General features: G+C 33.9%; 1 protein-coding gene across 1 annotated transcript; it reads right to left on the reverse strand.

The window, feature by feature from the left end:
- Window positions 1-333: 333 nt before the first annotated feature.
- LOC123553983 (uncharacterized) lies at window positions 334-14,998 on the reverse strand. Its single transcript, XM_045343789.2, has 11 exons — window positions 14,794-14,998; window positions 12,462-12,503; window positions 8,940-8,981; window positions 8,548-8,631; window positions 8,025-8,127; window positions 7,031-7,066; window positions 6,319-6,437; window positions 5,635-5,791; window positions 5,136-5,282; window positions 4,413-4,610; window positions 334-2,283 (listed from the first exon to the last, which is right to left on the reverse strand). Exons 1-11 carry the CDS (start codon window positions 14,803-14,805, stop codon window positions 2,102-2,104), a joined length of 1,122 nt encoding a protein of 373 aa, XP_045199724.2. The 5' UTR covers window positions 14,806-14,998; the 3' UTR covers window positions 334-2,101.
- Between the last annotated feature and the right edge of the window lie 938 nt (window positions 14,999-15,936).

Raw genomic sequence — 15,936 nt, forward strand, 5'->3', positions numbered from 1 at the left:
CATGCTTTGTGTCATGATGACCGTTGTCTTGGTGTGTCATATCATTATATGTTGCGTTTTCCACTTCCTGGAATCTTGAAGGGAGACATTCTTCTGTCACAGAACATTCCTGAGAGCAATTTCTATCCATACTGCTGCAGTTAAGGGACCAATTGTCAAATAGTTCTATGAAGTTTCCAGATTTCTTTTACATTTTGTTACGGTGGAGCATATATCTTTATGTTAGTGCTTCAATATCTTTTACTGAAGTGTATTTGCAAAACATTCTGATTATTTTTAATTCATATCTTTCGCATTCAAGTGTAGTTGCATATTCTGTGAAAAATAAAAATAATATTTTCACTTTTTTATTCCAGTATTTCACAAAGAAGCATTAAATAAAGCACGAATACATCTTGCAAAAGTAAACGGTCACAACCACGTACTGCATTTTCATTACCCTTCGTGTTTTTCTTGTAAACAGAAGTTTTTCCATTACATACAAACCAACATTTTAAATCTTTACCTGCTAAAACAAATTTTATTCAATTAACTAATATTATCCCCAACTATTCAACTAAAAAAAAGTCTAAATAAGTAAAAGATCGTCAACTGCACCAAACTGCCGCAGCGGCCCGGGTTAGATTAATGTTATTATGTTCATCATGACGAAACTTTTATTCTAAAGAAAATGATTTAAGCCATAATTTGAGCCCAGTCCCTTCTAGTCAAACGCTTGTTGAAACGAGTCGTCTGATTGGTTCAAATAAAATGGATTGGTGGAAATAGAAATAGCAATTCGGTTAAAATCAAACTTTAGAAAAAGATCACAACTGCCCAAACTTTACCCGCTTTTTAGAGATGCCAATCAACCAAAATTGTCAAGAGACATAATTTTAAAGTAATGATTGGGTAATAAGTCTTTGCAGAAAGAATTTAATTCCATCTGCCTACCATCACTATTAGGAGAACTTGTCACTCATGTAAAATAGATTTCACTGTTGTTGTTGTTTCTTCCGTTCTGATTATGATAATTATTTTTGTGTTAACTGTATCTGCATCCTTGATTTAAAGCAAGCTGTTACTCTAGTTCAACTATATTTTTTGATGTATTAAATGTGATTGTAACGCTGGACACACTTTTTGGCTTTATTTACGAAATAACTACATTCTGAGCATTTTTAAAATATATATGAAATACTGTAACCTGGCTTTTTCACATTAAAATTAGTGCAAAAACTCTGGTAACTGCACTTACATGATTTTTTTGCGCGTAATAAAATTAGCGCAAAGAGTCATGTAACTGGAAAAGAATATTTAATTACTTTTTATGGTCATACATGAATGATCAAAGTGTTTAAAAGAAAATAAATCTGTCTGATAAATACTAACATCACACTATGGTATGGTATTAAAAAGGTTTACTGGAAATAAACAAATCAGTTTTTTTATGTCTCCTGTAAAATTTTGAAAAAGTCAGTTACAGTACTTTTTGCGTCTAGGTGATATCAAGAATGAGATAAAACACATATTCACCAACATTTTGATACAAAATTCATATCTATAATAATCATTGATGTATTCTAAATTCGTAATTTTAGGCAACATAAAACCCAACCCTTCCTTACTGTAAAATTGCATGTATTCTTTTGTCTTCATTAATAAAATTTAAGTTATAATAAAATTTATAGATTTCTTAGAGGATGTTTCGGAACTCCCATGGTCATATATTGCATTTTCAGTCTATTATGTTTAATCCTATTGTCTTTATAATATCTTCTTTACTCCTATGTGATTTAAATTGTGCCATTGCTATCGTTTCCATTTTTGTCAAAGTAAACTCTTCACAGTACGTTGTCCTCATACAAGATCTATTTCTACGACTTTTCAACTTTTTTTGTTCTTTGTTTTGTTTTGATGTATGTCTTGTTTTATTCCATTTATTTGTATTAATACGATTTGTTAAATTTAGATATTTTTCCGCATCTTTCGGTAGGCAATTTAATAGTACAAAACATGCGCACGAGTGAAGTTTCAAGTGATTAAAGAAGATATTAGCTTGCTTAGAACCATTAACAATTTATGTACACTGACGCTGGGATATAAATAATCGAACTGTGTTTTAAGAACATATAAAATCATCGTCTTGTCTGCACCATTTTAAGACACAAGGGCAAGTTATGTTTTCCACTTTCTTGAATCTTGAAGGGAGACATTCTTCTGCCACAGTACATTCCTGAGAGCAATTTTTATCTCTATCCATACTGCTGCAGTTAAAGGGACCAATGTCGGGATTATTACAGGCTGAAAAAAAAGAAAAACTATGATGATAAGTAGAATGTGAGTAATAAAATGTAATACATTTGTTTTAATTGATAAGTATCTGTCGAGTAGGTACACCTGGAAATAGTTCAAATTGCATGTGGTATTTGTGTTTATATGGTCTGTTACATCTACAATCATATCATTCTTCCAAGCTGTTATATTGATTCGAGGTTGTATCCTTTGTTAAATATAAGCGAGGAAGTCAATGAGTGTATATTGTATATTCTGCGATTAACAACGAAATACGCATGGACCTATCGATATCATGACGCCAATTACCACAAATAGCCGTCTGACGCTCATTACTATTCGGATAAATAGACACCTTTCAGAAGTTACTAAAGAGTAACTAACAAGTATCACTATCTCGCTCACTTGTTTACCTTGAGGCAAGCACTGTGTTTTACCATTGTTCCTATAGTCAATGTCACAGCTAGAGGCAAGCATTGTGTTTTACCATTGATTCCTATAGTCAATGTCACAGTTAGAGGCAAGCATTGTGTTTTACCATTGATTCCTATAGTCAATTTCACAGCTAGAGCAAGAACTGTGTTTTACCATTGATTTCTATAGTCAATGTCACAGCTAGAGGCAAGCACTGTGTTTTACAATTGATTCCTATAGTCCATGTCACAGCTAGAGGCAAGCACTGTGTTTTACCATTGATTCCTATAGTCCATGTCACAGCTAGAGGCAAGCAGTGTGTTTTACCATTGATTTCTATAGTCAGTGCGCAGCTAGAGGCAAGCACTGTGTTTTACCATTGATTTCTATAGTCAAAGGCACAGCTAGAGGCAAGCACTGTGTTTTATCATTGATTCCTATAGTCAATTTCACAGCTAGAGTAAGAACTGTGTTTTACCATTGATTTCTATAGTCAGTGCCACAGCTAGAGGCAAGCACTGTGTTTTACCATTGATTTCTATAGTCAAAGGCACAGCTAGAGGCAAGCACTGTGTTTTACCATTGATTCCTATAGTCAAAGGCACAGCTAGAGCAAGAACTGTGATTTACCATTGTTCCTATAGTCAATGGCACAGCTAGAGGCAAGCACTGTGTTTTACCATTGATTCCTATAGTCAATGTCACATCTAGAGGCAAGCACTGTGTTTTACCATTGATTCCTATAGTCCATGTCACAGCTAGAGGTAAGCATAGTGTTTTACCATTGATTTCTATAGTCAGTGCCACAGCTAGAGGCAAGCACTGTGTTTTACCGTTGATTTCTGTAGTCAAAGGCACAGCTAGAGGCAAGCACTGTGTTTTATCATTGATTCCTATAGTCAATTTCACAGCTAGAGCAAGAACTGTGTTTTACCATTGATTTCTATAGTCAGTGCCACAGCTAGAGGCAAGCACTGTGTTTTACCATTGATTTCTATAGTCAATGTCACAGCTAGAGGCAAGCACTGTGTTTTACCATTGATTTCTATAGTCAAAGCCACAGCTAGAGGCAAGCACTGTGTTTTATCATTGATTCCTATAGTCAATGTCACAGCTAGAGCAAGAACTGTGTTTTACCATTGATTTCTATAGGCAGTGCCACAGCTAGAGGCAAGCACTGTGTTTTATCATTGATTCATATAGTCAATGTCACAGCTAGAGGCAAGCACTGTGTCTTACCATTGACTCCTATAGTCAATGTCACAGCTAGATGTAATGATGTAATTATTGCATGATAACTGGCTAAAAAATGAGTATAAAATTTAATTTTTTGAAAGCTATAGCTATATAAGAAAATATAATGAGATCAGGCATTTTTTATAGAAGATCTGTTAGTACATTTGTATATTTACAGATAAATTCTGTCAGTCTACCAGAATTGACTGAGTTTGACGGATGTAGAATCTGAATACATCTTCTTGATGAAAGGCTCACAATTAATCATCTATATGTATTTGATATGTTTTCAAATATTTTGTGGCCCAAACGAAAAATGTAAAACAAGCGTTGAATAAATTTTATTCATGCCCTTTTCGTTTCTGCATATTTAGTAATTGCTACATTTCATTCACTGACTCTTTTATTTGCATTTTCTTCACCATTTTCTAATACCATTTAGGATATAGGAAAAAAATTATCACTAACAATATAGGTATATTTCAAACCTGTATTTGTGGAATTTAACGTTGCGCAGTTTGGAAACTCAAACTCTTTTCGAGTAATATTCATACTTCCGAATCTAGCTTCACAATACAGTCGGGAACCGTTGGTATATTCCAGCATTACATCCCCGGAGACTACACTTCTACACTTTGTTGTATATCCATCATCATCCGAATATGAGCTGGTACATTCTTTACCATCTGCAAAACCATAATGTATCGCTATGGAAAAAACTGGATTTAAGGCCAAAATATCATATTGGAAGTAAATAAACTGTGCATCACAATAAACACATGAATTCACTTAGAGAGTTGAGAACCACACTGCTAGGAGCATCATTGTTCTAGATCGCTCATCTGATTTTCAGAGCTTAAACAGGTTAGAGAGTGTGCAACTTTGGAAGAGGACCATAAAACGCCATTTCAGAGAGTAGAGTTTTACTCATTTTACACAACTTTTTCCTTCACCAATTTTCGATCAAAGATCTGCCCCTGACTGGCAGAAAATGAAAAAAATGGTAATTTATGTCCTTTTAAATGATAATCTATGGTGGACTAAAAGGAAAGCATATCGGATTTTGTCATCGTTAAATTATAAGGCTCTAACTCAGTTCATGCTAAATGCATCCAAACATGTGTTCTGATATACACGAAAATGAGACGATTTTGACGTCTTGCTCTTGTTTCTTAATATTTAAAACAGTGTTTGTATTGATGCAACATTACCTTTTATTTCGGTACCAATTTCATTGTAAAATCCAATGTAGTAGCTGTAACAAGTATCATTATACCAACATTCTAAATCAAATTCAGATGTAGTTACATTATTCGTGAATGTTTGTGTAATATGTGTGTACATCTCGCCGACTGGAGCTGAAAATGTAAAATTAAATTACAGTGCATTTTGATCCGGTGTAGTACTTAGTTCACACCATAAAATAGTTCACGCCATAATCAGTAAGGAAATAAAAACTGTTTTTCTTGAATCCCGACAGTACCCTTTTATGACTTTATATAGCCTATTGACGGATACTGTTTCTATTCATATAATCATCATTGTTCTATGGTAAATCTACTTTTAAAAAAATGTTAATTCTTATATGTTTATTGACAATAACGGATGCTAGGCTAGTGCAAACGTTTGACACCCATGTTCATAATATATTTCTCTTTAACTACATGATTTTTCTTTCAGTTTAACAAATGGGAATTTTACACTACCTACCTGCAGCATTAATTGTATGCTTGAATACGACGTCCTTATTGCTGTCAAGGAATTTAACGAAGAGAGATTCACGGGAGCTGCACTTTACCGCATATGTTATATTGCACACCACAGACGAACTATTCGTGCCATTCATGCAGTTGACTGCATCTGCTGGCTATAAAGAATTGAATTGATAGTCTTAATCAATTTTTAACGAAATATAATCAGGCAGTCAAAAGCAATATTCAATGAAATAAGCTCTTCACAAGTGGTCAGCTGTACTAATATAGCAATTCAACAAAACATAGGAATTTACATATATAGAGGATATTAGTGAAAATATCAATTTTAGTTTACTTAATACACTTCCAGTTTTTCGCAGCAAAGCATGAAAAAAAATATAATAACAAGAAAGTTGTATTCAGTCAAGAGTAGAAATATTTCGAAAAAAGGACTTATATCGAACAATCAGATTATATATGATCATTTCAAATTGTAATTACTAAACTTATAATCCGAACCCCATCGGTTAGAGATTTTGGCTGACAAATACGCGCGCTGACAGCATCTAAACTACGCAACGAGAGATCTAGGCAATTAACGTGAAGCGACTCTATGTGGAAAAGAAGAAAAATTACTTGTCGCCTATCACTCAGTTTTGATTCTATGATATAACTTTTCCAAATATGGCAATGAGTTTACCAGCATTGATCCGTTCCTATATGCTGCTTCGACAGTTCCATTGTTTAAGAAGTATGGCCTGTTTTTCAAAACACAGTCTAACCTTACAGAAGAAAAGCTGACCAAAGAGTTACACTGTCCTGCAAAAAGAACAGAAAATTTAATATTATAAAGGAGGGTTGCTATTATCTTAGATCACTAGCTCTAACAGGCATGGGACACATATGGACACATTGTTTTTCAAAACAAATTATTTGAACAAGTACGTAAAAAACAGTCCCACCAACAGGCGGCTATATTTTATGACAAATCGCTCTGCTTGAACAATTTAGTTAAGTCATCTAAGGAATATATTTGTCGAGTAACTCTGAATGCCAAATAATTGTAAAACATTATGTGAAATCGACCAGATTATTTTTGTTAAGGGAGTTTTCAAAATACCCACTATATGTTTAGAGGGAAAACTGAGAATGGTTTCTAGTGGTCATGGGGAATAACTTGAACAATCCGGGCAAAATGTCACCCATGGAACATTTGTGTGAAAGTATTTAAAGATATGGAAAGCATTTTCTGACAAGAAAATACTAAATACTAAACCGTACAGGGAAAGGTGACCACGTCCACCCACCGTCTGCAAAATTTTGTTACCAGTAAAGGTAACTTGGACATTATTTATAGCGTGCTACTGAAGGAACATTATTGTGAAATTATTTCCAGTGACTATTTGGATTACCTTTAACTTCGTTATCTGTAATTACGCCTCTGGATGCTGCAATGAAAAAATGCATTGTTAAAGTAGTAATCAGGAGAAATAGTCGTTTACAAATAAGGCAATAGATATTTTATAGACTAATGGGTTTCTCCAACAAAGAAATTTGATGCTAATAAATTCGGGACAACATGCAATTCGCCCAATCAACATGCTATCAGGAGCTCTAATCGAGGTTATTTTTTCTATCAACAACAGTAAACTTAAAATGAAAATTCAGACCAAAAAAGGCGTCTCGCAGACTTGCAAGCAAAGTACTTTTTGCTACAAACATAAAATATAAACAGCCTTTCTGTTCCAGCTAATACGGCAACGATATTGAAGTCGGTTTGATTTCAATACAATACTCAGATTCATGCTAAGAATGCAAGCTAAGAACATCTTTATTGTAATTATTTGTATGTTTCCTGCGTGCTCTTGAGTATTTAGACCTTCTTTCGTTGTAAAGCTGTTTGAATAAATGACCCGTCCTTCATAATCTTTCATGCACACATACTATCTTTTTCTACCATTGTTTGTTAAAAAGCTTTATTTAGGTATTCAAATTGTAGGACAAAAACCTGTTCAGTTTATGTCAATAACATAGTTTGTCATTCAGTCTATAAATATCTGAGGTTGCATTGGATATGTTAAATCTTTCATTTTCAGGGATTTTGCTATGAAGCCTTTAACTACTAGCATGAAGCGATTTACTTGATTACACCATTTATCAAAAGTTATAAATTTTACAGACATTATTGACAAACTCTGTTCTTCTTTCTACATTTCATTTCCATGTAACTGGGAACTAAGATAAAGAAATATGTGCAAAAATAAATTCACTAGGAATTTTAGTGGCAAGATATTTCAAACAAAACTGACGTACATCAATGTTTATTTCTAGACTGGGTGCAAAATGTAGCTGTACAAGGTAAATTGATAAATATTCTTAAAACTAAGTATGTAAAAGTGATACAACCATCTGGAGTTGGTTCCTTAAACAACACAATCAGCACAATGCCACCAGCTAGCAGGGAAAGCAAACCAAGCCCAAACAGAAGCCCTCTGCAACAACAGGGAACCTGAAAATAGTTCAGACCACTGGTATATAATTACGACTATGCACGTATTTTTTTTCTACAGGTCTTCCGTCTTTACAGTTAATGTTTTGTAATGATTAATTTGTTTGCAGAACATCATAAATATTCATTCATTATTGTTTCATCTCAGTTGTATCGGAAACTTGTATTGAATGTTTGATCTTGTTGGTTACATAACCAACTATGTGTAAATGTTATAGAAGATAAAAAGTAGGAAGCGCAGATCACCCGAAACACATCTATAGAGCCATGCATCGTAAAGTAGGCCCATTATATACAGATATGGTTTTATATATTATAGGTTTTGTGATATATTTTCCTATTTACTTAGAAGGACTGTATAAACTGATCATTTATTACATGTGGCCACAAGGAAACAAGGACACTATGAAATATTTTTACCGTATTGTGATCTTCATTGTCGTCGTTCTTCCTGTCGTCTACATCGAATGGGTATCCAGGAGACCTTTCCGGTTCTCCATTAACCTTTGTCATTAAAGAAATTAAGTGAAAACACTTAATTCAAATTTGTATATCGTATATAGATGTGAAAAAGAAAATTAAGTACGATGCATGCATTTCGTTTCCAAAGATTGATGACGTATATGTTTATTGATATAAGTTAATAGTATACGTACAAACGCACTTTTTTCGTTTCTTAAAACCATTTGCTTTTTCCTGAGACTTTATTCAAATATTAAAGCATACAGAAAAAATATTTAAGCACTAAATTCAAATTGAATTTACTCTTCTTTCTGACATGAAAGAATTTGAACAGAACAAATCATATTTACAATGTCAGATGCTATTGTTGATTTCGGTATTGTTTCATCTGCCTGTAAGATAAAATGTCAATTCTATTTCATTAAAACAAAACCATTTCAAAACATATTTGTACATAACTAAGTAACACTATAACTTAAGCCGTTTAGAAAAGTCTTGTTCTGGATTAAAGTGATTTCAAAAACATTCAAAACTGGACTTTCAACATATGCATAAGGCGTTCCTTAAGTTATAAATTCTAACTGGAGGCCTTTTTTAGGAAATATTTCAGGATATATTTTATTTCCTATCATATAATTAAAACTGTTTATGTTTATTTAGATTTTTGTGCTAAGACTTCAAAAAATAGGCCTTTTGGCTGAAAAATAGCTGAGAATGAAATTTACAGCTGTGGCATTTGTTTATAAATTAGATACCTGGTGCAAGTGTTCGAACAAAATAATTAGTTTTTTGTAACTGATTATACTAAAGTGCATATTCAGGTACTGGAGACATCATTTAGGTGAATTGGAATAAATTGTAATTCTAAGAAAAAAATTAAAGCTTATGTTTATTTCTTAGGGTTACACACAAACAAGAGGGTCCTGAAGGTCCAGTATCGCTCACCTGACCTATTGAACTAAAGATCAGATCATCTAAGATTAACATTAAATATCATTAAGTTATGGTCATAAATGTGGCTTCTAGAGTGTTAACTAGCTTTTTCTTTGATTTGACCTTGTGACCTAGTTATTGACCTCACATAACCCAGATTTGAACTTGACCCAAAGATCATTAAGATAAACATTCTGACCAAGTTTTATGAAGATACAATCATAATGTGGCCTCTAGATTGTTAACAAGCTTTACATTTGACCTGGTGACCTAGTTTTTGACCCAACCTGAGGCAGATTGAAACTTGACCTTTAGATAATTAAGATTTACATTCTGACAAAGTTTAATTAAGATACGGTCATACATGTGGCCTTTAGAGTGTTAACTAGCTTTTCATTAGATTTGACCTGGTGACCTAGTTTTTGACCCCACATAAATCAGATTCAAACTTGACCTAGATGTCATCAAGGTTAACATTCTGATCAAGATTCATGAAGATACAGTCATAAATGTGACCTCTAGATTGTTAACAAGCTTTTCCTTTGATTTGACCTGATGACTTAGTTTTCGACCTAAGATGACCTAATATCAAACCCGTCCAAGACATTATTAAGGGTAACATTCTGACCAAACTTCATTAAGATTGGGTTAATATTGTGACCTCTAGATTGTTAACAAGCTTTTCCTTTGATTTGACCTGATGACCTAGTTTTTTACCCAACCTGACCCAGATTGGAACTTGACCTAAAGATCCTCAAGATTACCATTCTGACAAACGGTCATAAATTGGGCCTCTAGACCTGGTGACCTAGTTCCTGCCCCCACAAGACCCAGATTCAAACATGACCTAACGATCATCAAGGTAAACTTTCTGGCCAAGATTCATGAAGATACAGTCATTAATATGGCGTCTAGAGTAATAATAACTTTTTTCTTTTAATTCTTTTACCTATTGACCTAGTTTTTGACCCCACTTGACCCAGATTTGATCTTAACCTAAAGATAATTAAGATGAACTTTCTGACTAAGTTTCATAGATATATTGCCATAAATGTGGCCTCTAGAGTGTTAACAAGCTTTTCTTTTGATTTAACCTGGTGACATAGTTTTTGACCCCTCCTGACCCAGATTTAAACTTTACTTAAAGATCATCAAGATTAACATTCTGACCAAGTTTCATTAAGATATGGTCATAAATGAGGCTTCTAGAGTGTTTACTAGCTTTTCCTTTGATTTGACCTGGTGACCTAGCTGTTGACCCCACCTGACGCAGATTTAAACTGAACCTAAAAATTATCAAGATAAACATTCTGGAAAAGTTTCATTAACATATGATCATGATTGTGGTCTCTAGATTGTTAACTAGCTTTTTTTTAATTTGATCTGATGACCTACTTTTGAACCTATATAACCTAGATTCAAACCTGACATAAAGATTATCAAGATTAATATTCTGACTATGTTTCATGAAGATACAGTCATAAATGTGGCCTCTAGAGTATTAACAAACTTTTCCTTTGATTTGACCTGGTAACCTTGATTTGACCTGGTGACCTAGTTTTTGACCCCAGATGATCCAATATCAAAATTTTCCGAGATTTTATCGAGTGTAACATTCTAACCAAGATTCATTAAGATTGGGCCAAAATTGTGACCTCTAGAGTGTTAACAAGCTTTCCTTTGGTTTGACCTGGTGACCTAGTTTTTGACCCCAGATGAACAAATATCTAACTCATCCAAGATTTTATTGAGGGTAACATTCTGACCATGTTTCATTAAGAATTGGCTAAAATTGTGACCTCTAGAATGTTAACAGTCAAATTGTTGACGACGACGGACACAGGGCGATCACAAAAGCTCACCCTGAGCACTCGTGCTCAGGTGAGCTAAAATTAAAGAACTAAAATATTTTAGAACACGTGCGTTTAAACTGTTTAATTCACATCAGTGATTAATTTCGGTATTTGGAATGCTAAATATCTGTGCAATATCCACTGAACGTGGTCAACTGATATTATTATGATTATTATTATGTTCAAGTGATTTTTAAAGGTTCAGCTAAAACTGGACTGATTATTTGCTTATGTTGAAACTTTGTACGGATGTAACGCCATGAATATTCAGATTGTGGGGTTCTGTATTAAGTCCACTTGACATTTAAAAAGCGGGTTTCTAACATGTGTGCGTTAAATATTTCTTTTCTTCTAGGTAGGCATTGGAAATGAAAAATACAAACTTCTATTAGGCAGTACCTATTTAAGATATTTGTGAAGCGAATTTCTCCAAAGTACACAGTCTGAGAAATATCTGAAATATCATTAGAGAAGATGGAGACAACGTCGCTTAAACTTTATTTTAGGCTTACGTGACTTTGTACATAGAATCTCATGCAAATCATACACTTGTTACCTCTAGGCATGAAAAAAACATGCATAACTACTGCAACAAAACGGCAGTTTGAAAAGGTCACTTCATTAAAGAAAGTGTGACATTTTTGTTGTGATGTTGTAAACTTTGTCAACAAACAGACGATTTTTAGGTAAAAAAACAACACAGAATTTAACAAGGTAAAATATATTGAGAAAGCTATTCTCGGAAAGAAAACAATCACTGCTACCCATATGTTAACAGGATCAGGAGTGACAAACGGTTTTTAAAGAGGGCTAAGGGTAAGTCTCTATTCTAAGAGATACACTTAGCAAGGCATTCCTATTTAATCACTAAATGACACATACAACAACTAGAAACAATGAAAAGCCGGTATTCTTTATACATACAAGAAAGTCTAAATGGCTGCATTAATGGTCATATTAAACGGAACATTCACGAAAAGAAAGATATCATGGTATATATTTCTGTATTATGTTACGGGTAATAACTTGGACGGACATGTTTATCAGGTTTTTCTTTCATATAAGTATGTTAAATTTATAACTCACCGTCTCAATGTCACTTCGAATAATATCACGTTGTGTTCGAGCCTGAAAAATGTAAACATTTTCACCAAAAAAGAAAAAACGGTATATACTAGTATGTGGATAAATAACAGGATTCACGTACGCATAAAACATATATGACTTCTGTAGTATCTTGATATGAGTTTGTCCAGACAATCCAATGCAGTGAAGCAAAGTACACAAAATGATAAATAGAAGGAAAATATATAAATAGTTTTATATAAATAAAAGATATACAATTGAACGCCAGTTACAGCAGTGTTTGAATAAAGTTCAAATTTGGGCCATGAAAAATGGTTTCAAATTTTCCAAGTCTAAAACTCAGTGTGTCCACTTTTGTCAAATACGGAAACAACACTGTGACACTGAGCTTTTCCTAGATGGTACCAAAATACCCGTTGTTGACGAAGCAAAATTTCTTGGTGTTGTTTTTGATAAAAATATTTGAAAGCCAAGTGTTTGAAATCATTGAATCTTTTAAAGGTAATTTCAAATACTGATTGGGGAGCCGACCGCCAGGTTTTATTAAGACTGTATAGAGCTTTGATTAGATCCAAGTTAGATTACGGTTGTGTTGTTTATGGTTCAGCAAAAAAATCTTATTTACAAATGTTAGATACCATCCATAATCAAGGTCTTCGTATTGCTATCGGTGCATTTAGAACATCGCCTGTGAAAGCTTGCATGTTGAGGCAAACGAACCCTCTCTTTACACACGCCGAGAAAAACTTTCATTACAATATGCTTTAAGGGTGGCTGCCAACAAATCCAACCCTGCTCATAAAATCATTTTTAAGCCAAATTACTTTGATTCATATGAGAATAAACCAAAACAAATCAAACCGTTTAGATTTCGCATAAAATCTTCTATGAATGAAACTGACTTTGAATTCGAAGATATCAAAGAAAATTCAATTCCGGATACGCCACCATGGACCCTTGCTTCCCCTACAGTTCTTTTGATTTGAAAAAAGCCTTTAAAAAGTCAGAAACAAATCCTGAAATATTTAAATCCAAATATAATGAGATCAAGTCACTTTACAAGGATTATTTTCCAATTTACACTGATGGTTCGAAAGATGATTCGGGGGTTGGCTGTGCGGCCATCAGCCACCTTCATCAGTCAAAATTACGCTTACCAAATAACGCAACAATATTTTCAGCCGAGGCAAAAGCTATTGATTTGGCCCTAAATCTTATATATCAAAATATAATGAAGAAAAGTTTATTATTTTTTCCGACTCGCTTTCTGTTTTACAGTCAATTCACAACCGAAACATGGAAAATCCTTATATTCAAAATATTCTTCTCAGGGTTTATGCACTATCTTTCAAAAAGTTTATCATATTCTGCTGGATTCCTAGTCATGTTGGTATTGATGGAAACGAGGATGCTGATACTGCAGCAAAGAAATCCCTTTTATTATCGCAAGCTAATATGAAATTACCATATACTGATTTTAGGCCAGTTGTCAAGAAATACATTTTATCTAAATGGCAATCGTCATGGAACAATGCTTCGTTCAATAAACTTCATGATGTTAAACCTACTTTAGGTGAATGGCGCCAAGGGAACATATCTTTTCGCAGGGAGGAAGTTGTTCTTTCTCGTTGTCGAATAGGTCATACCCGTTTGACTCATTCTTATCTTCTGAACAAAGAAGAACAACCTGAATGTGTACCATGTCAGACACCGCTTACTATTAAACATATTTTAGTCGACTGTGTGGACTTCGTTCCACAGCGCAGTACATACTATGACGTTCAATCTTTGAAAGAGTTGTTTGAAAACATTTCAGTCAGCAATATCTTGTCCTTTTTAAAGCAGATAGGCATTTATCACAAATTCTGAAATCATATACACTGTATTGTTCTTTACACATTTTGCAATATTGTTGTTTGTCACTAATATTGTAACCCTTTATATACGTTTTTGCATAAATGTTTTTAGACGTGCTTTACAATTTACTTTACATTTTATATGATTATACATTTTTACATAATTGTTTTTCAGAGATGCTTTACAATTTACGTTTTCAAAGCGCTTGTTTTCGGCGATATATGGCCTTTTTGTGTCGGTTCGTCTTAAAATCTAACTCACTCACTCACTCTTAAAATATAGATTTCTGGGAATATCTTTGCGAAACCATTTAAACCTTTGTCTGCCATCACGATTAATGAATTGTATATGAAATAATAAATGCCCTGTACATGTTCTGCAGCTTCAAGCAAGAGAGAAAATCTAGTTATTGGAAACATCTTTTTTTTTAAATATTCCAATATATTTTAAAAGAAAGAGATAGCAAAAGTCTTACCAGTCTATTCATAATGTCCTTTTAATGATTCAATTTTACCAAATTCACATTACTTAAAATATTTTATGCTTTTTCATAGGAATTCAAATAATCCGAAACGGGTAAGATTTGACATTGATCTAGACAACGAACAAATATTCAGGTTAGCTTTATATTAGATAAAATAATAGGAATTTTCTTTACTGAAATGTTACCCTTTGTAATGTAACAAATCTTCATTAATAGCCATAAACACGGTAAGCTAATAGTCATTGCCGTAATGTACGGTGTTCCGAAAGGGCCATCGTACATTCGTACCGCTGATCCCTGCAGGAGTAAAAGCGATACTATGATAACACGATTCAGCAGCATGACAACATGACGCGCCTGCAAGATAACATGATGCTGTTGCACGACAACACGATCTAACAGCACTATAACACGATACGATAGCGCGCAGACGTAATGCAACAGCATGACATTGATAATGCGTTATCACATCGTGTTGTCGTGATGCTGCAGCGTGTTGTCGTGCTATCGCATTACAATGATGTGGTGTAGTGGCCCATGAAACGATATTTAAATCGTGCAATAGCGTCGGGTTGCCGTGGTGTCGATAACGACAGTGCGGCTCTACGACATGAACACCGTTTTACCACGTGGCGGTTAGGTATCAATAGCATAATAGATTTTTGAACATGTTTAAGTGGATCGCGACACAAGGACAACATGAATAATAATATCGTATTGTCAGCCGCGACAGCTCGATAAAACAATGGGACAGCACAACGACACAATGCAGTAGCATGATAACACGATTATGTTTGAAAATCAACAAATATAAGTATGTATCTGTAGTGAAACAGAACTGTATCGGTCTTTGTTTACACGTATAAGAGTCTGTAGATTGTATTAGTGCTTGCTGATTACGGCAAGGCTGTTCATTGTGACCTTTGCTGTTTGATTAAGTCATTCAAATTAAAGCCACTTTCAAATGTTTGAAACTGAAAAAATTCCAGTTGAATGTGTCGTCCAGTTGGTGTTCTATTCATACGATGCCAGTTAATTCTAAGATAAGTAACTTTGTGTATTTTAGACATTGCAATAATCTAATCTGTTAACATCCCATAGTTTCATACGTGGTGTATATATTTTACACATTGA

The sequence above is a fragment of the Mercenaria mercenaria genome, chromosome 7 (assembly GCF_021730395.1).
Source record: "Mercenaria mercenaria strain notata chromosome 7, MADL_Memer_1, whole genome shotgun sequence".
Lineage (NCBI taxonomy): Eukaryota > Metazoa > Mollusca > Bivalvia > Venerida > Veneridae > Mercenaria > Mercenaria mercenaria.